General features: G+C 39.9%; 1 protein-coding gene across 1 annotated transcript; it reads left to right on the top strand.

Annotated features, from left to right (window-relative positions):
- Positions 1-1,906: 1,906 nt before the first annotated feature.
- On the top strand, positions 1,907-14,544 carry PARP4 (poly(ADP-ribose) polymerase family member 4; the record flags this gene model as incomplete). Its single annotated transcript, XM_080613564.1, is given in 11 exon segments — positions 1,907-2,009; positions 5,851-5,873; positions 5,877-5,942; positions 7,951-8,121; positions 12,061-12,200; positions 13,510-13,573; positions 13,575-13,601; positions 13,605-13,673; positions 13,676-13,690; positions 14,422-14,439; positions 14,443-14,544. Coding segments are annotated over 11 exon segments (798 nt in total).
- Positions 14,545-21,673: the final 7,129 nt, after the last annotated feature.

Below are 21,673 nucleotides of genomic sequence, written 5' to 3'. Positions count from 1 at the left end.
ACAAGCTGCTGGCTACAGACTTTGAACAAGTTTTAACTCAATTTCTTGCTCTCTGACAAATATTTGAAAGTTCAGTTGTGCTTTAGCAGCGACAATTTCCTTCTCCTTTAAGTGCATCAAGAATTACTGCCTCTTATGCTGCAGGAGACTACACTTTGCTTGATTTATTTATTTGGCAGGGTGTCTGTCCCTTCGGGCATTTTACAAGGAGCTACTAGTGTGTCCTAGCTCTCCATGCCTACAACAGCCAGCTTCTCTCTCCAGTTATACCTCACGCTGTTGGAGAAGCAGGAAGATCCTCCAGGGAGGGAAGATCCCTGAACAGGTGAGTGTAAACCATTTGGGCCCCTCAGAACCACCTAAAGATGATCAGGGGTCGTTTGAAACCTCTCGTGCTGGGAACAGAGAAGGGGGGGTGTATTTGTAGACAGACTTGGAGGAAATGAATTCCTCAAGCTTATGCATTCCTTCTGTGCTTACTGGATGACCTATGGTTTATTTACAGATCAGTCCTCACAATAATTTTTTTCTCAGTTCTTAGCAGCTTGATTTTCATAAGCAAATGTAACATAAAATATTTTTGTGGAATTTTGCATCAGATGCAGCTACCAATTTCAGTTTCTTCTGGTGTTTTCCAGATGAGATAAGATGTATAACCAGGCTGATGCTTGCAATTATTTGTATGTATTTCATTGCCTTCTAATAAGCTTTTTGTTTTGGCTGTGCAAATGGAGTTCATAATTTCCTGATGAGACAACTTCTGGTGATACTTCAGCAGTATCCAGAGTCTGCTTTAGAGAATATATTGGGGAAACCAGTGCCCACAGAGCTCTAGTGAAGAGGAAAGCAGTGCCCAGTTCTATACTATGGTTATTAAAGGAAGTTTTTGGCAGTGGCACATTTGCCCTTGTATATGCCTCAAATTAATCTATCTATCTTGTTTGTGACAAGCTTCAAAATAAAGTTGATAAAAGCATCACAAAGCAAATTTTCCCAAAAAGCCAAGTTATAACAAGGCTGTATTGTGCAAGATTTTAATTACTTTAGATAACATAGTACCTCATGAAAACCTCTTAGTTAATAATGGAGAGTTGGGGGGTTTTCTGTGAGCAGTGAATAGTTTTATGCCAAAAGCACTGCTAATTCATAAAAGAAAAAATAAATAAAAAAGAGCTACAAAATAGACATATATAAGGAGATCATGTGCCCTTTGATCTGCCATCTGCCCAACCTAAATGTACATATTACCATTAGAGCTGCCACTTCTTTCAGATATATAGTGCAGTAAATGATTTGGGCCCTTCACACAGAATACTTTTCTCAGATGAAATTATATAGACGTGTATAAAATTTTGTCTGATAGTGTTGATTTTCTATGTTGTTGGCGTATTTGGGGTTTTTTTTGTCCTAAGAAACTAGTTAAGAAACTGTTCTAATAAATGTTTCCTCATTTGCTCATACATGATGCGTGAAAATGTGACATGGTAAATAAATGCAAGTAGTTCAAACAGCATCAGCTTTCTTTCTTTGCAATCTTTAATGTAAATGTTGTCTACTTATAGAAGTAGGAGGACAGAAGCTTAATTAGAATTTGCAGTATGTGGGAGCTCTCATTGTCATGGAATGGACTCAGTTGGAGATCAGTGTGATCAGACAAAAGCCATTTAATACAAAGTATCAGCTCCTTATATATTGTAGCTCAAAACTGTTTACAGTAATGTGGTACATTGTGGTTGGATACATATCTTTAAGGCCCTTAACAACTAGCATATAATTGGTTAAGGACAGGTATGAGAACCTGACCTTCAAAGCTTGCCCACAGTCCACAATTTAGCAACTCAGTAAATTCCAGCTCCTTCTTATCTTGCTTTCTCACTCCCTTATTCGTGTCCTCCTTCGCTCTTGGATGACCCTGAATCCATGTCAAGCTCCACGGAGGCACTTGCTGACCTGGGTGCGTGGCCGTTCTTTGCCAGAAAATCATCCACATCTCATTAAGTTGGAGAAAGGTAATTTTTGCTGCGAATAGCCTCCCCAAGAGAGAGGCCACTTAATATCAGACATTTTTGGCTAACATAAGAACTGGTTTCCTTTCACATTATTTTTACTTTCAGACAAGCAATTTGTTATTTGTTCTCCCTCATCGTGTGAGTCCAGGTTGAATTTGGAGAGTCCAAGTATTCTAAAGTGTCAGTTTTGTCCAGTTATCTCACAAATAAAATTATTTGGCCTTAAGTCATTGTGGAAAATTTACATCATGAAGTAGGTTTTCCAGAAATACAAGTAGACTAAACCCAAAGTCTTTACCAGTGACACTGATACTAACCCTCTGGATGAGATAAGGACATGGTGTACTGAGATTGAAAGAATTTATGACCTGAGTATTTTGTTTTACAAGCATATGTTCTCTTTATGCTCGTTACTGTAGCATTAGCAGCGTGTATGTATTAGCAGTTTGGCTTGGAGCAGCAATGCAATTTTAAGCCAAATCTTTCAGTTGTCAAGAGCTGCCTTATGCTGATGTTGTGGTTTAAGTCCAAGCTGTAAATCAGAACCACGCAGTCTACTTCCTCCCCCCCCCCCCCTTTCTTCCCCCTCCTGGAGGGACGGGGAGGAGAATCGAAAGAATGCAACTCCCACGGGTTGAGATAGGAACAGTCCAGTAACTAAGGTATAACACAAATCACTACTGCTGCCACCAATAATAATAATGATAGAGGAAATAACAAGGGAAGAGAACACAACACCTCACCGGCCGATATCTCGCCTCCACCCCAGCAGCGTTCTAGCCCTTCCGGAAACTCTCAGTTCTACATCCTGGGCATGATGTGCTGTGGTATGGAATACCTCTTTGGCTAGTTTGGGTCAGGTGTCCTGTCTCTGCTTCCTCCCAGCTTCCCCTCCTCCCTGGCAGAGCATGAGACTCACAAAGTCCTTGGTCAGAGTAAAAATTCTGACCAGCAACTGAAAACATCGGCTTTATCAGTATTATTCCCAGGCCGAAAGTCAAAACCACAGCGCTGCACCTGCTACTAAGAAGGAGAAAAAATGACTGCTACTGCTAAACCACGACAGCTGATTAATTCCTCAGAGTGGTTTTGAGGTGTGCCCTCAGAATGCCTTTCAGAGAGAACTGCACTGGGCACTGTGCTTCAAAAAAGCTTCCTGGGGGCAGTGGTTTGGGCTTCTGTCTGTACTCACCCTGTCATAAGGCTCTCTAGCTCACACTTAACACTCATTTACCACTGAAGGGCTCTGAAACCCTAGAAAACCTGTAACATGCTGAGGAGCTCATAGGCTGTATAAAGAGCTTAGTGCTCTGTATAGTGTTCTCATTTACACTACAACTGTCATTCTCACCAGTTTTTAAGATAATTTTGCACTCACAAGAATCTAGGAAAACAAATATACATTGATGATACATTTCAATCGCTTTAACTAGAAACTGCTTTTATATTTTATTGTTATAAATTCTACTCCTGTCTAAATAAAACTTTCCCAGCCTCTCATATCTTAGCATGGTTTGTCACAAGTGACACACAGATGATTTTCATTTAGGTTGCTTTACAGACAATTCAGGTTGACAGTGCTGAGAAGGGAAGCAGTCCCCCTACTTCCATCTCTTCCCTACCTCTCCAGCACTTCCACTTCTACAGTATTCGCTGCTACACTATTCCTTTTTGTAAATCTTCGTTATATACCAGAGGGTGTGTTTAGGTTTAGGGTTGTCCTCAGACTGAAGCCAACACACAGCACTGCACCAGCTACTGGGGAGAAAATTATCCCAGCCAAAACCAGGACAAGTAATTAATTTTGTGCTTAATCACAAGTTACAGATTTATTTCAAAGATCTCAGTGGGAAAATATCAAGTGGTGCAAGTGTTGTAGAGTGATAATCTTGCCTCATGTAGAGAAATAAGAATTGTACAGATCATGGCTCTGTTCAATATTTAAACAGAAATATTCAATTTACATTTTTAATGCATCTAGCTCTGTAGTACTGAGATAAATTAACAGCAATATACTCCCTCCTCAAAAGAACCAGGGAGATACTTTCCCTGGATGAAACTGCCATGCTGTTTTTCTTTCACTGTCAGAGGGGAAACTCTGAATAAGGAAACGCATCACTGAATTGGGTTTTGGTTATGTTATTGTTAAAGCAAGCATCTGATTAGAGAGTGAGGAAGAGATGGTTGTAGAGTGAGAAATCTGTGATAGTGCAGCTTTTTATTTAAATACAGGTTTTTATTTTGAACATATGTTGAACAAGCAGGATGGATAAATCAAAGAGCCTGTTTCCATTATATGCACATTATATTAGTGCAATCAGTGAGCTGAATCTCTACTGGTACATTACATGCCTAGGAATGCTTGCAGGAACTGTGGCCAGCTAGCATGGGTTGGCCTACACCTGTACTAGTGAACCCTCTTGGCCCTCAGAACAGAGTGCTCATACCCAGTCTGCCTAATGGGAATGGTCATGGTGATGTTCTATCTCCCAGACTGTGCCTGGAAACTGGGAGGATGTGAGTTGGCAGAAGCCTGAAGTATGCAGAGGAACATGCTAATGCCTTAACAATGTAAGTATTCACATGCCAGTGAGAGGGAATTATCTAACTTAATAGTGAAGGCATAATATCTGTTACTTCTGCCACCTGAAAGTGATATTTGTTTTCTCCTTCCTTTATCTAGCAATATGGCAAGCTCATAAACAAGCCCATAAATACTGTCGTTCTGTGTGTATGAATTTAGTGCAGATTTGCTGGCTTTGGTGGTTGTTTTTTTCCTTATATTCAGATCTGTCTGTGGAAACTGATTTTACATTTTTCTATCTCAGAGTACACTTAGAGTCCAGCTTCATAATGCATGCAAAGCTTTGGCAGGCATTAGTATGGCTCAAGCTTTATGATTTTAACGGCATCAAGTTTAATGGTAGCTTCTGGAGTTGTAGAACAGTGAGAAAAAAGCTCAAGTAAATACTCTGACAATGTTCCTCAGAAGAAGAGGGAAACATCTGTTTTCACAACTCTTTGATGCACGAATTGCACTAATTTTCATGGCTTCTCTATTCTCTTGTAGCTTTGCTGCTCCAAATTTTTGTTTTCACAGGAGTGAAGTGTTTCCCACTAGAGCTTTCTGGACTATCAATCTAGTGTCATCTGCTAGAGATGGTCATTGTTGAACCACATGTTCTTTTAAAGGAAGTGATGGGGTCTGCAGACTATTTTGTCCATGTACCTAATAGTACCATGCACTGATAACGGTATCAAGCAGATCAATTTCTGTCTTCTCCAAGACTTCCTGTCTCAGTTTTCAAAACAGGTCATGGCCATCTGTCCTGTTTTGCTCTGTTCTTGAAAGAATTCATAATAGCAAACCTTCCCTTCAGTTCGATGGGACTGAAGAAATTATACTAAGCATGAATGAGCACTGTGCACTGCATTGTTTATGGGAATAGGAAAGTTTAATTATCTGTGTAAGAACATCACTGCCATGACTTGCATTTTTGTCTCTTCACTGAATTGTGGTTATTTTACTGCTGTTACTTCTAGAAGAAGCCAGTTATTCAAGTGTTTTACATCAGAAAGTGGCTCATGATGGCTTTAAGCTGAAAAAGGGTTGATTTAGATTAGACATTAGGAAAAAATTGTTCACTATGAGGGTGGTGAGGCCCTGGCACAGGTTGCCCAGAGAAGCTGTGGCTGCCCCATCCCTGGCAGTGTTCGAGGCCAGGTTGGATGGGGCTTTGAGCAACCTGGTCTAGTGGAAGGTGTCCCTGTCTATTGCAGGGGGTTGGAACTAGATGAGCTTTAAGATCCCTTCCAATGCAAACCATACTATGATTCTAAGTTAGTGATTTTGTGGAACTGATCTAGGCAGAAGCTATTGGCCACCTGGATAGTTTACTGCTTGAATCAGTAAACTACATAAGCTTAAATGAGGTTAAGCTAATTCTTATTACTCTGGGAGGATGAATACCTAAATGCTGTTAGAAGTAATTTTCTTCCTAGCAAACATGTATGTTTTGTTTTAGATTTGGGTTGGTAATTACACTTTTTATACTCATGCTCTTCAACAAACCCATGCTTCAGATGTTTTTATCTCAAATTTTACTTTAGAATCATGACACTAAAAACATGCTGTACACCCTGGGGTAGGTGACTGTCTTTTCTGTTTTACAGCAATTAACACAATTCTTACGGGAGGATCACTTCCATGAGATAAGTCAAGATAGCCATAGAAAGCAGTGCATAATAGCAGGTTACTGTCTAATGCCAGTATATTTCAACTGTATTTCAGTCAGCCATTCTCTTACAATGGAAAAATAGTTTTAATTATAGTCTCTGTCTGCATTATCAGACTCATGTAATTAACACGCAGCTACTCATAAAGGCCTTTGGAGATTACAGCTGTTATTAAGAGTAACTGCCTATTTATCCCTGTGTTATGTCTATGGTTCATTTCATTCCACTTTCCCACATACCTCAATTCTTTCACTTTGCTCCCTAGACATTTAAGAGGATAATGTTTACTCATGTAATTTAAGTTCATATAATTTAACAAAGAGCCAACAAAGTGACTGTTTAAGGTAAAAGTTTTTCCATCTCTGTTATCACTGAAGGCAGAATTACATAAAGACTATGTTGGTTTTGAACTGGAAGAGCTTTGCCAGTAGGTCGCCAATTCTGGAATGACTTTGCCCTAACCTTATAACATGAAACTCACTTTTGATGCTCTTCATTTGATGTATGGTAGAAGAATACTCCTTTCACTTTCTGATGTGGAAATCATACATATTTATGTAGGTTCTATTTATGTAGTATTATGTGTACTACTATGTGAGACAGTAGCAAGTACATTGCATAAATCAGCAAAGACATAAGGAAACGCTATTTGTGGTAAATGCTTTATATGAGGTGCAATTGTTTGAATATTAAGATTCTTAACATATTTCAGGTAGGTGAAATTCTATAAATATTTGATTAATAATGTTCAATCATTGGTAACTTTTGCAAAAGCTGAACCACAGAAGAAGAACCTAAAAGATTCTGTATCTCAATGCATTGATCTGTAAGAATATGATAAAACTGTTTTCACTAACTCCTCCCACTTATAATTAATTTTCAGATGAATAGTATTTGTATTGAAAGGAAAAAAACAGCCCCACACCTCTGTGTACTCTCTGTATTTCTGAAACATAACAATTAGGAAATGGATTGCTGTTCAGTTAGATTAACACTCCATTTTTTTCCCAAAGGCATTTGTGAGACAGAGGCCAGTCTTGAATCAATATTGAACTGCAGTAAGACGTTGCCATGCAGCCTCTAATGTCAACATTTTACTAGCGGTTGCCTGTGGTTCATGTAGAGTAAAAAGCATTTTGCTTTTTTCCTCCTGCCTCAAGAAGAGAAAAAAATACATAGTATTCTGGAAAAATTTCCAGTTGAGAAGGAATATAAAGACAGAAGCAAATCTATATCCTGTCTGTCTGGATGAACTGTCTAGAACTACTTTCAATTCTTCTGTAGGTTGCATTTTACAAACAGGACTTCTAGTCTGCTTTATACATTTTAGGGTGAACTAGTGCAGTTAGATATTTAGTTAGAAATCTATCCTCTACTTTCTGCTATTTCATCAATGCATTAAAGCTGACAATATGAATTGACAAGATGTTAAGGAACATTTTCTTTCAATCTGATTCATATTCCATTTTATTTTACTGCTTGAGGTACTTTGCAAGTAGCCCAGCATAAGGGCAGAGTAATATCCAACTTTTAAATACTATTTTCATGTCTTAGCTGCAAGAAAATATTTTGTGGATATTGCACTAACAAGAGCTAAAGTTTTATTTCAGTGTGCAACAAAATGATCCATTTTCTGTATTTATTGCTTTGTGCTCTTCCTGCAATTTTGCAATAGCTTTCAGTTTAATAATCTCTTGTTTTAAAGGTGGATAAAATAGAAGGTATTTTACTCCAGATAAAGAATGCACTGGATGAAGGAGCTGGTGAGGCGGCACTACAAGAGATGATGAAATTCTATCAAGTTACACGTCACAAAACTGAAATAGACAATAAAGTTTCCAAAAAGCTGTTACATAGAAAACAGGACCTGTGTCAGGTAACTTTTCCAGATTGCTAGTAAACCCTGACCTGTACTGTGCTACACCAGTTTTGAACATGCTCACTGGATATATTGACAGGATACTTTGCACAGCTAGCGACAGGCTGTCAGTCTGAAACAGTAATTTATTGGAATCTTACAGTCAGAGTAATACTCATGGAGAATTGTTTTCAACAGGTAGACCAGTTGCTGTCCAGATGGTGCCAGGAGTTTCCATTGCAATCATTGTTGTGATTGCATCTTCAGCTGGATCAAATGAGAATCATAGGACTGTTATCATCCAGCTAACCCTAGTAACTCTTCCAGCATGTGCATCAGCAATTTCTATCAATTATCTTAAACTGTGCACAAAATACATCTAAGCTATTTTAACTGTATGCAAAGACTGTTCTGTTTACCCTTTCCTTCCTGTATATGCATAGATAGTTTCTAGAGACTACTTAAATCTACTGATTTATGTACAGCTTGGTCTGTTCCTACACTTGCAGCACAAACTGCCTGGGGAAGTTGTCTGGACTGACTGGACTGTTAGTGCAAGAAGTTAGCCAGTACCTCTGGTCAGGTAACATCTTTCAGTTGGTCTAAGCACAGGTGTCCTGCCTAGGGGAATCTCCAAGGATCTACCCCATAACGCTCCCTTAGCTCCTGTGTTATTCCTTCATTTTTAAGCGGGCCAAGAGTTGAGTCAATTGGGAGTTCAGTTATTCTGCTGCAAGTCAGTCTATTATCTCATATTTAGAATCACAGAATGATAGAATATTAAGGGTTGGAAAGGACCTTAAGATCATCTAGTTCCAACCCACCTGCCATGGGCAGGGACACCTCACACTAAAGCATGTCACCCAAGGCCTCATCTAACCTGGCCTTGAACACCACCAAGGATGGAGCACTCACAACCTCCCTGGGCAACCTATTCCAGTGTCTCACCGCCCTCACAGTAAAGAATTTCTTCCTTATATCCAATCTAAACTTCCCCTGTTTAAGTTTGAGCCCATTACCCCTTGTCCTGTCACTACAGTCCCTAATGAATAGTCCATCCCCAGCATCCCTATAACCCCACTTCAGATACTGGAAGGCTGCTATGAGGTCTCCACGCAGCCTTCTCTTCTCCAGGCTGAACAGCCCCAACTTTCTCAGCCTATCTTCATACGGGAAGTGCTCCAGTCCCCTGATCCATCCTCGTGGCCATCCTCTGGACTTGTTCCAACAGTTCCATGTCCTTTTTATGTTGAGCACACCAGAACTGCACACAATACTCCAAGTGAGGTCTCACAAGAGCAGAGTAGAGGGGCAGGATCACCTCCTTTGACCTGCTGGTCACACTCCTCTTGATGCAGCCCAGGATACAGTTGGCTTTCTGGGCTGTGAGCGCACACTGAAGCTGGCTCATGTTCATTTTCTCATCGACCAACACCCCCAAGTCCTTCTCCACAGGGCTGCTTTGAATCTCTTCTCTGCCCAACCTGTAGCTGTGCCTGGGATTGCTCTGACCCAGGTGTAGGACCTTGCACTTGGCATTGTTAAACTTCATCAGGTTGGCATCAGCCCACCTCACAAGCGTGTCAAGGTCCCTCTGGATGGCATCCCTTCCCTCCGGCGTATCAACCGAACCACACAGCTTGGTGTCATCGGCAAACTTGCTGAGGGCGCACTCAATCCCACTGTCCATGTCACCGACAAAGATGTTGAACAAGACTGGTCCCAACACTGATCCCTGAGGGACACCACTCGTTACTGGTCTCCAGCCGGACATCGAGCCATTGACCACAACTCTTTGCGTGCGGCCATCCAGCCAGTTCTTTATCCACTGAGTGGTCCACCCATCAAATTGATGTCTCTTCAATTTAGAGACAAGGATGTCATGTGGGACAGTGTCGAACGCTTTGCACAATCCAGGTAGATGACATCAACTGCTCTGCCCCTGTCCATCCATTCTGTAGCCCCATCATAGAAGGCCACCAAATTGGTCAGGCAGGATTTCCCCTTAGTGAAGCCATGTTGGCTGTCACCAACCCTCTCCTTGTTTTTCATGTGCCTTAGCATGTCTTCCAGGAGAATTTGCTCCAGGATTTTGCCAGGCACAGAGGTGAGACTGACTGGTCTGTAATGCCCCGGGTCATCCATTTTCCCCTTCTTGAAAATGGGGGTTATATTTCCCTTTTTCCAGTCATTGGGAACTTCACCTGACTGCCATGATTTTTGAAATATGATGGCCAGTGGCTTAGCAACTTCATTTGCCAGCTGCTTCAGGACCCGCGGATGGATTTCGTCAGGTCCCATGGAGTTGTGTACATTTAGGTTTTTAAGATGGTCTCAAACCAGATCCTCTCCTACAGTGGGCCTAGGGTCTTCATTCTCACAGTCCCTGCGTCTGCCTTCCAAGAGTTGGGTGGTGTGGTCAGAGCCTTTGCCAGTGAAAACTGAGGCAAAGAAGTCATTAAGAACCTCAGCCTTCTCCAAATCCAGGGTAGCCAGTTCTCCCGATACCTTCCAGAGGGGGCCTACGTTGTCCCTAGTCTGTCTTTTATTTGCTATGTACTTGCAGAATCCCTTCCTGTTATCCTTAACCTCCCCAGCATCCCTTTCCCTTGCAGAAAGTAGCTGGGAAATTCTCAGCCTGATGTGGGGTTTGCTGATGAAGTGTGCTGAGTGCACACATGGATGCAGCCCTTGCACCCAGCAGCAAGGGCCGGATGCTTCATAAAGGGAAGGTGGATGGGGCTGGAAGTGAAAGTGAGCAAGGCCAGGGCAGTTACACCACTGCAGCAGATCTATTTCCATGGTACCCATATAGGAAAAGCAGAGCAGGTGACAGTGACTGATAGTGATGGTAGCCAGGGTCAGTCCAGACTGGCTCCTCATTATGGCTTCTCTGGCAGGTCCAAGGTCAAACTGGGAACTTGAGTTTACAGGATCTGGGTCAGAACCAAGAGGTGGGAAGCTGGATGCAGGTCATATTGGCAGCATAGCTCAGCCAAGAGAGCAAGGGCAAGACCTAAGCTCAAAGGCATCTCTTGGGCAAAGGAGAATCTGGCAGGAGTCTGCTCAGTCTTCCCACAGTTCTCTTTCAAGGCTCCACAGCTGCACGGTCAAAACTGGTCCTGAGCCCAAGCAGCCAGGCCCTCTGGAAAGGCAAGAGGCAGTCAGAGCTCTGACAGCTACATCATTCTTGTAACTGTACAGCAAACTCAGATTTCCTCCTCCTGTTGCCATTATAATATAAATTCCATAGATTCCACCAGACATACCTCTTTCTTATGGCAAAGGATATCCAGAAGTCAGTTTTCTGTAAATTACAAAATATAAAGGGGGAGAGGTAAAGGGAAGAAAGGAATGGAGGCTCCTTACTGTTGTAAAAGAACAAATGTTAATAGTGCCTTTAACCTTGGAAATCTTTTGATAATTAAACCTTTTGACACTTCTGGTATCAAAAAACTACTATGTTTCATAAAGCTTTCCCATGGCTTAGTGAATGGTAGCATTACAGTCGATGATAGCATTACAGTCTTTTTAAAGTTAGATGTCCTCCTTTCTCCTGAACTGAGAAAATTACATAGCTACCTTGGGCTACTGCCCTAGCTGGATAGTGGCCTCAGAGACAAAATGACAAAAATTTTGCTCATAAGCAAAATCAAAATGGTAATTGAGCACAAATATTGGTTTGTGGAACTGTTAAGAGCAGGCTCCATTCAAAGCTTGATTTAGAGTTGTGTAGAAGCAGTTTAACACTATTTTTCATATATCTTGTTCTACTGAATTGTTTTCACAGGGTTCTACAGCTGTTTGCTCTTGTTCCAAACTGTATATAACAAGTGGAAGTGTTCTTTTGAGTACTCCATTTCACTATCCTGTTACTTTATATAATTCAGTCTGGTTTGCATGTTTCCTTAACTGAAATGTATCAACTATTCATAAGTTTCTGTTTGCATTTTCTAGATAATCAGAAATATGCTTAGTATATGTGAAACAAATATGCCATGCCCAAACCTATCATCTTTGGCCGAATACTGCACTCTGAGGTGCAAGATTGAAGCTGTTGACTCAATGAGTTATGAATTTCTCAATTCTGAACAAGTGTTAAAATTACAAAATTACAAATGAGTGTTTAATCGTTTTGCAATGATCCTAGTAAAATTAAAGGTTTCATCCACAAAATACCTCTAAGGAGGAATGAATTTCCAGGTTGTGTTATTGTGCAGTGTTGATGGCACTAATTGGATTGCAGAGCTAGCATATTTACCATAACCTATATTAGAACAGAATGGAGGTAAATAAAGGCAATTGTAATATTGTCAATTTTGGTGGAGTTTTTATGCTAGTTACCTACTGATTACTAAGTGGTTATACTCATATATTGGTCAAGAATGGAAAGAGAACTGTGCTTGGAACATGTAAACTTCTTCTTGTCTTCAGTAGTAGACTTTCACACAACATTTTGTCTAAATTTTTAAGTAATTTAATAGAACAATAGTTTATGTGACTCAGCTCCACCTTATAGTTCTTTGTGACAGCAACAACTGAGTAGAGTTTTGGGGAATTTGCTGTTACCTGAACCCACAGGACTGCTCTTTGTAGACAGCAGTTATCTATGTTAGGGCCTTTATAGTAATTCATAAATAAATCAATTATAAGGACGGGATTTTCTCGCAAAACTTTGACTCTACTGTTAAATAATAGACAAGCATAATGGCATTGTATGAATTGGTGCCTATTTATTCAGTCTCTGCATTTGCAATCTTAGTTTTTAATCTAAAAACAATTAACAAAACAAAACAAAACAAAGCAAACATTCAACTGCAGTAGAAGCATGCTGAAGGATCAGGGTTCAAGTAACGTTCTCAAAAAAACAACCAAAACAAAACCCCTTCATATAAAAAGTTCATATAGCAGTTTGTGTAAAGTGTTCAAAGTTACAAAAGAGGCTTAGTCCTATTTTCCAATATTCTTTTTTAGCCTAATGCTAAAACTTGACTGAAGCTCATTGGATCCTGAAAGCCCGAAGGTTTGATTTGTAAACTGGGCTTTACGTTTTTATTTTCCAGGTAATACTTACTATCAGTATCTAAATCTGAAATTACGATCTTTAAGTGCTCTTCTCAGTTACTTTATAAATCCAGAAGCTCCTCACTGTGTGACAGTTTGGAATCCTGGAATCCTAAAATTATCTTCAAGGTATTTCATAAGGTATCACCACCTTTACACTGTTAAGCAACTTGGTCCTTAGTCCAGAGTCTGTCATCTGAGTAAGTATATTCCAAGCACGTGTACACAGCAGACTGCTTAAGCAGAGGGAAGGTGGTAAGTGCACTGTTCTCCACTCAGACCTTTACACAATAGCTAAGCAGAGCATTCAGCTGGCAAGGATAAAAGTAACAAGAGGTAAAGGGAGCATTTGAATCTTTTGTTTTGTGTAATTGATGCATGGCTCTTGGCAGTATATGATGTGGCATCTTGGATCCTGCTTAGATTTGTATAAATGAGATTATTCATTATATAATACACCTTCAGGTTACGACAGTGTGAATGGAGTCTGTAAAACAGCAGACATCTCTCTTCAGGCTTTGAGGTACTGATCCTGCAGTACTGGGCACTTGAAAAGGCACCAAGTTTTGGATTTATTATACCACTGGTAGATAACAGAACAAATGTAATCTGCATGTCAATTCAGACACTAAATCACTAGCCAGTAATGCGTAAAATCACTTTTGTCTGTCTTGCAGCCTGCAAAATGCATATGAAACGTCCAAGACTCTAAGTTACTATTTGTAAAGAATTCTTGCAAGTAATTAATACTTAAAAGAAAGATGTAGATATTATATTTTATTATAACTGACTCATATGAACAGCTGCTCTGTGATAAATTGGTATTTGGACGCAATATTCTATTCTGATGGAACAAGAAATCACTACCATGGAAGGTTCATTGTTTTGTAAATGAATCCAGATGATAAAAGTCCCTGTCTTTATAGGTTAGGCAGGCACACTAACAGATAAAGTTGCTGTCTAGATACCCACCAGGTTTTTACTTATTTTGCTCTTAGTTATTTTGAGGAATGATCATGCTTTATGAAGAAGAGGAAATACAAGGAAAGTGGAGAATACAAGGTAAGAGGGCAAAAAGATAGAGGTGGTAGTGATACAAAGAGATTAGGGGACTGAAAATTAAAGCTGTCAGATTCTATTATTTTTCAAAAATTATGTGTTATTTATGTTCACCTCTTCATCAATTTGTATTTTTTTTAGGTATTATCTACAGCTTTCTTTTTGTTGTAAAATACCTTTCTTTGTTTCTACCAGGATGATGAATTTGTTGAGTAAAAAATCCTTCAGATTAAAATTAGATATGCTGTTAAGTTTTGCCACACTGAAGTAAATAAATCCATTTCAGCTTGCTATTGGGATGGAACTGACGCAAGATAAAAATGAACCAAAGTCACAATGTCATTTACAGCATCCGGGTAAGAAATGTTTTCTATTTGTGTATCGACTTGCTTCCATAATTTCCAAAATACCTATCAGAACCCTTTTTAGAGTACTTGTATGAAGATAACATGATAAAAAATAATTTGTTGATGTTACCAAATTAATGATTGCCATGTGACATCTGTGTAGCATCTGTTTAACAGACTTCCTATAGGCATAATTACCAACAGCAGTTGCAACTGTCACAGTGTGTTTCAGGAGAAGGAAGCACTTTTGCATAAATCATCAGATGGTCTTTAAATAATTTAAATGTAAGGTTCTAAACAAAGACCTCGTAAGACCTTAAAGAACTATCATGATCCTTTAAGCAGACAGCCCACAGCTCCGCAATACAACACAAGTATTCATTACAGAAACAAGAGTGTTACTTTTGTGTTCTGAATTGAACAAACAAACATGGGCCATTGATACAGGATTATTTTTAATCCTCCTTCAATCATCAAAGTTTAAATAATATGAATGTATATTTCAAAAAATATCTTTTTAGTCTTTCATAAGTTCTTTGTTAGGCCTATGCATTAATAAATGCAAATCCTTAGAATCCTGTGAAAACTGGTTTTCAGGACAGATTGCAAAATCCTATCTCTCTGAAAGGCAAGAATAATAGACTTCATAGCACAGGTAGAGTATGCTATTTATTCTTCTTTTCCATAATTCAGCCCTGAAAAATCAACCTGTTTGTTAAAGTGTTTCAGGCAAAACATTGTTTATAGTTAATCAAACACGCACAAAAAAGGGCAATTCAATTTCTAAATGAAGGAAAGTCCTGAAACTGAGTGGAAACAGTTTTTATTCTTGAAAACATATAGTCAAACAAATGCCAAAAGCTCTTTGATCACTGAAAGGCTTGGCTGCATTTTTAAGTCTGTTTTCTGCCTATACGCAATCAAGTCACAATTGCAGAGAAACATTTTGCAGTAGCGTATGCATTCTGCTCCCTTTAAAAGACCTTCTTGGTGATTTGTTTGCCAGAATTATAGACCAGTGAGAAATATCTAGGATGAATAAAGGTTTATGGAAATGTAATTTGTGGTTTGGTTTTGGTTAGACAACCTAAATTAGTTCTCATAAGTAAAGTAACAGTCAATACAGAAGAACTTGCTATTCTAATCTGGAAATTAGTTAATAAAAGTTACCCAAGCATGCTAAAATAAGGCCCAGCTTGTTTTTTAGTACATATGCTAAATATACACAAGGAGGTAATTTCTGTGTTTAAATGCTGGCAAAGAGCCACAGATGGTCCTTGTGATCCTAATCCCTGAGAGATTGTATAGCGGTATTGTACATCTGACTGTTCAACAGTTATGCTTTCTGCTTCAGAGCTGTATTATACCAAGTTCTGAACTTCTCTCCTGTGTCCTCAGGAGAGAAACATGCACAGGTTCATCTGACTTTTAGCTGCTATGATGCTCAGATAATGAAGGTTTATGATTAAATGAAGTAAGGAGCATTCCATGCAATCCTGACTTAGTAATATAATAAGAGAAATGAGCTCCAGGGTGATAAGAGTGTCAGGAGTGACAAAGAAATATTTCATAACTGATATAGCTAAAAAAAGTTTTCTTCGTAGGATACAATAAAAAAGGTTTGTGTTAAATGAGTAAACCCACATAGCAGAGAAAGTGCTGCAGTAGGGCTAGTATCTGGCATATTATTTCCCAGGGGAATGGATGAAAGCATAGATTTCTGCTGCTGCTATTCTGGCTGTTGTTTGAGTGACATATACAGAACTACCGAGACCAGGCCGTGGAGATGTGCAGGACTGTTGCCGTATCTCAGGGTTCACATGCAGGACACAGTGCCAAGTGTAGCAGGCCATATTCCCTAGCCTTTTGGGCAGTCTACCAGGTAGGCTAATTACAACATTCCAGGTCCATTGTAGACATTTGATGGTATATCAAAGGTTTTTGAAGTTTCATATTTGAATCACCTAGATTGATTATGTGGATTTCACTTCTTGTGTTTGTGTAAGTTTTTTAAAAAATATTCAAAGATAATTCTCCTGTGTATATTTTGCTCTTGCCAAATACATTTTCAGTGTCCCAAATCTGTGGCCTATGTATCAAAATCGAAGTAGATTAGAACCCAAGCAAACACAAACTGCAGAAATCCCAACAAAGCATTACCAAGTTGAAGTTTGCAACTCAAGAACATCTTTGTCAAATCACTAATGTGAATACCCTTGACAGTAGTGACTGTATGGTGAAGTAATTAAATAGCACTAGGATAACTGTTGTTTTGAAGTGATATGGAGTTCTTTGCAGAAAGTACCTTTTCTGTTGTCAAGAAATCATTTAAATAGTAATACTGCTTACCCTTTCTTCTTCATTAAGGCCCAAATAGAAAAGCTATTGCAGCAGATTACTGTTCTTCTTGTACTACAATTCATATGCCGCACAAAGGAACTCAAAGGGATAGTTTTCAGAGCACTGATGAAACTGGATGATTCATCTAATTCAAGGTGTGCTTTTAAATAAAACCTTATAATTTTATGTAGTAATATAAACCTTCTCAACATACAGAAGATTAATTTCATTATCAATAGTCAATTGCAGAATATGGCTGTAGAAAAGAGAATGGAAGGTATTTATCATATTGGTGGCACAGGGTTTCTTTCAAGAGGATGGACAGAGGAAAGAATACTTTGGAAAATATGATACAAAAAATCAAGAAACACAGAAAGTAGTAAAAGGTATTTTGTACTTCTTAGCATTGAATAATTCAGGTTGGATATGATCTCTTCCTTAAAGCACAGACAACTTGAATGTTGGATAACTTGGTTAGGATCTTGCCCAGCTGAGTTTGAAGTATCTTTAAGAATGGAGATTCGTCCATGTCAGCTTTTTTAAGGGCAACCTTTTCCAGTGTTTAATGTAGCTTATTTTGGCATTTAGGAAAAAAAAAAGTGTTGGACTTTTCCTTCATGTAACTTGTGCCTGTTGACCTGCACCCCTTTTTAGGATTAAGTTTATGGTTTGGTGTTCTTCATAAGCATAAACTAAAACATTCTGGACAGAAAGAAAATATTCTGATTCTTCACAGCACAACTTCGACCCTTTCCTGTGGGGAATGCTGGTGCTGGCGCCTTCTGAATCCCACCCCCCTCACTTCCGTAAGTTCCACTGCTCTATTATCTTTTGAATATAGGGTCCCTGTGTCTAGAAATTCCCTTTCTTTGGGGGTGAACAATTATCAGCTGGCAAGGTTTTTTGTATAGAGGAAAAGAAAGGTCTTAAAAGAAGCATGAAGAAATAGGCCCCCAGTGAACCTGGATTGCCCCGGCCACCAAAAGATTCCTTGTGCCAAAATGGAAAGCTTTACACGCTTCATACTTTATGGGGCATGTATGAACAGGAAAAAGACAGAGTCAGGAGAGCCCTGGAAATCTTCCTCCCTCTTTTGAAACTCCGTGACAGAGGGGAAAATTTGGTTGTATAATTTTGGCAGCTCTAGTCAGAATACAAATAAAATTGTATTGACTGCTGGATGAAAGCAATTCTAACATATATGAATGTACAGAGAAGGAGTTAAGTTTGCCTTTAATTGAAATAGTACAAATAAATGCAAGTAATGATCATGAGTCTATATACTTCCCATGTGGAAGATTCTAAAAAGATAGGGCAGCTCACTTGATGATGTCTTCTGCATCAGATGGTATTTTACACTGGCTGGATCATTACACTACAGCAAATTTTCTCTTTAAAATAATTATTGCTAGAAGAAATTATTTTCTTATTGCTCCTTTGGTGGATTTACAAGATTTTATTATAATAAAACTTCATTTCTACACACAGTGATGTTTATTGGGCTTTTGAGTTATCAAGAAAGCAATACAGTGGATAAGAAGAGAAGTGGTTTCAATCTATTTGCTATTGACTTGAACTTTGGAAAGACTTGGATTCTGCTACCAAAAGATATTGGATAACAGGTTTATCTAACATCTGTTTTCTTTCTACTTAAACAATTTAATCACTTAATTCCTTAGGGTTATAGCAGAGTTAGCTTTTCTTGCAGTTTTACATAAATGTTTAAATTGAGGATGTTTGATTTTACACTATTACTGAATAATAATTCTCACAGTCACAGACTTAAAGGTATGGAAATAAAGGGTCTTATAGTTAGCAAGTCTTGATTTTACATTTATGTAGTATTTTACTTACTTGTAATTCTGTTTAAAAATACCTTCTTATTTCTTTTTTTGTACATTACTCTCTGATTCATGGCACATTATGAAGTACTTTAATAATACCTTTGGTTTAATTTCTCCTAAAATCATACATGCTTCTTTAATGACATGGTAAAGAAAACATAACCAGGTAAATATGGCAGGAGATATTCTGACAGATAAAAGGATGTGATTAAAAAATCTAATAAACATCGTATCGGTGATAAAGAACGTAACAGTGTTTTCAGTTGGATGGTTTTCTAACTTCTACAGTGTGCCTTGAAATGCAAACAGCAGAACAGTTATTTTTCTTCTGCACTGTTTTTTATTGGCTTTTTTTTTTTTTTTTTCTCCTTGGTATTACTCTGTATTCTGATTTTATTCTGACAAAAAACCTAACTGATTGGTTTTATTTTATACCAGACCAATCACTGAAACCTAATAACAAAAACAGACTAAAACTTATTTATTTTAATTTAATGGGCTTTTCACCAGTGTTTGAATGAACACATTACCTCTTCTAAATTAAGGAGCTGCACAGAATCACACTGTGGTACTTTGTGATCTGAGGAAATTTAGTTAGAGCCTTGGTACAGTTGCTTTCACTGAGGGAAGATCAGAACATACTGTACACGTGTTTGTCCAACCACTGAAAATATTCAGAAGCAGGAGATTCCACAGGCACCACAGATAATGTGTTACACTGCCTTAGCAAATGGAGAATGCTCCCCAGCAGTAATAAGGAAGAGTTGTAAGAGATTACTAAGGAAAATAGTGGAATCCCTTTCATAGATGTTATCATGAGAATTTAAGCAAACATCTACCAAGGATGGAGCAGATACATGTGATCTTATAAAGGAGGTTGCTAAGATGGATATCCAGAAGTCCTTCTGCTTTGAGGTGCTCTGAATCCTTGTTTTCATGTGTGTAAAGATAGTGGGTCTTTTTAGTAACAATACAAAGGAAAGATTTGTACTATATATTTGAGAAAAGCTAGAATATGTGTTTCCTAAGAGTTAGAAAGATTCCTTAACATAGACAACAATAAAACAGCTTCTAAATCTGCTGTTACATCTTTGTATGGTCAATTGCTGTCTTGTGGACTCCCTGGTGCTGGACACTTCTAAGATTCAGCTGGACAGGGTGCTGGGACATTCAGTTTAGGTCACACATTGCCAAGAAAGGTTGGACCAGGTGATCCTTGAGGTCCTTTCCAACCTGGTATTCTATGATTCTATGATTACTAGACTTACCTTAGAAAGTAATCACTGGCAAAAATATTAATTGAAACATATTTTTTTTTTCCTGCACTGCAGTTAATTATTCAGAGTTTGGCATTTTCACTGTTGCAACGATACATCCCATACAGGTATGCACAGACCGCATGTATTTATGCTATAGCCCAAGTTTCATTTGAGTGGCATGTGTTCTTGTCATGGTTTAAGCCAGTCGGCAAGTCAGCCACACAGTTTCTACTCCCCCCCCCCCCTCCCCCCCCCGAGGGATGGGGAGGAGAATCGAAAGAATGTAACTCCCACGGGTTGAGATAAGAACAGTTTAATAACTAAGGTATAACACAAACCACTACTGCTACCACCAATAATAATAATGATAAAGGAAATAACAAGGGAAGAGAATACAATACCACCCGCCGAAAACGAGTCCGACAGAGCAGCGCGTGCCCTTCTGGGTAACTCGCAGTTACATCCCTGGGCATGACATGCTGTGGTATGGAATACCTCTTTGGCTAGTTTGGGTCAGGTGTCCTGTCCCTGCTTCCTCCCGGCTTCCTCCTCTCCCTGGCAGAGCATGAGACTCACAAAGTCCTTGGTCAGAGTAAACATTCTGACCAGCAACTGAAAACATCGGTTTTATCAGTATTATCCCCAGGCCGAAAGTCAAAACCACAGCACTGCATCAGCTACTAAAAAGTAGAAAAAATGACTGCTACTGCTAAACCAGGACAGTTCTTTAAGAAACTGTTTCTAAGGTACGCTATGTTAACAATGGCTCTAGCAAAGGCAGTTGAAAAGCAGATGGGGTGTGGTTTATTTGTTTTCTCTTATAAGACTTTCCTTCTCCTGCTTGATACATTAACAAAAACAAACCACAACTGCACTTGCCCACAGGCAATTCTTTTAACATGCAAAACACTGGAATTGAAAAGGATTCTTTTCCCCAGTGAGAAGCCCCATTCGCCAGCATGACCTCATCCAAAAATGTCCATGTACGGATTTCTTGTGGGTTTCCCCAAGCCCTCAATCCAGCTGAAGGCAAGTACCTTTTTGCCTGGGAATCAAACATGCTGTCTCCATATTTGGACAGGCTGGGGCACCCCCATCTCCTGGCTGAAAGGTCACACCGCGGACGTTCCCCGAGCGCCTGCGGTCACGGTCACCACCTCCTGTCTCCGGAGAGGCTACTGTGCCAGGCACGGCACCCCGCGGGGTCGAGCGGGGCTTAGCTCATGCTTGCGAGACAGGGGCCCCCGGGCCAGCCTGCAGACACGTCACCAGCCTTCAGCGGTCACCCGTCGCTCGCCCCTCGCCGACCGGACCGGGGCTCCCTCCCTGACCCGCGACGGCCAGCAGCAGCGGGCGGGGACCGACGGCACCGAGCTCCTAGCTCTCGCCGTCTACCTCGGCGGCGCGCACCGGGCTACAGGACACGGAGCCCTGGGGGTGGAGGAACCGAACCTCCCCTCGCCACCACTTCAGGGCGGCCCCAGCGGGAGCCCACGGCTACTAGCCAGGGACCGCCCCCCCCTCACCCGGACCCCGCCGGGCCCTCCTGCCGCTACCACGCTCAGGCTTGGCTGACCCCATCCGCCGCGCGGAGTGCACGAAGGCCGCCGGACTTGGCCCCGCCCCTGTGCGTCAGGGGCTGCCGGGACGCCGATTG

Source organism: Psittacula echo (assembly GCF_963264785.1).
Source record: "Psittacula echo genome assembly, chromosome: 3".
NCBI lineage: Eukaryota > Metazoa > Chordata > Aves > Psittaciformes > Psittacidae > Psittacula > Psittacula echo.
Note: the sequence above shows the minus strand (reverse complement) of the source record. Positions and strands in the feature narration are given on the sequence as shown.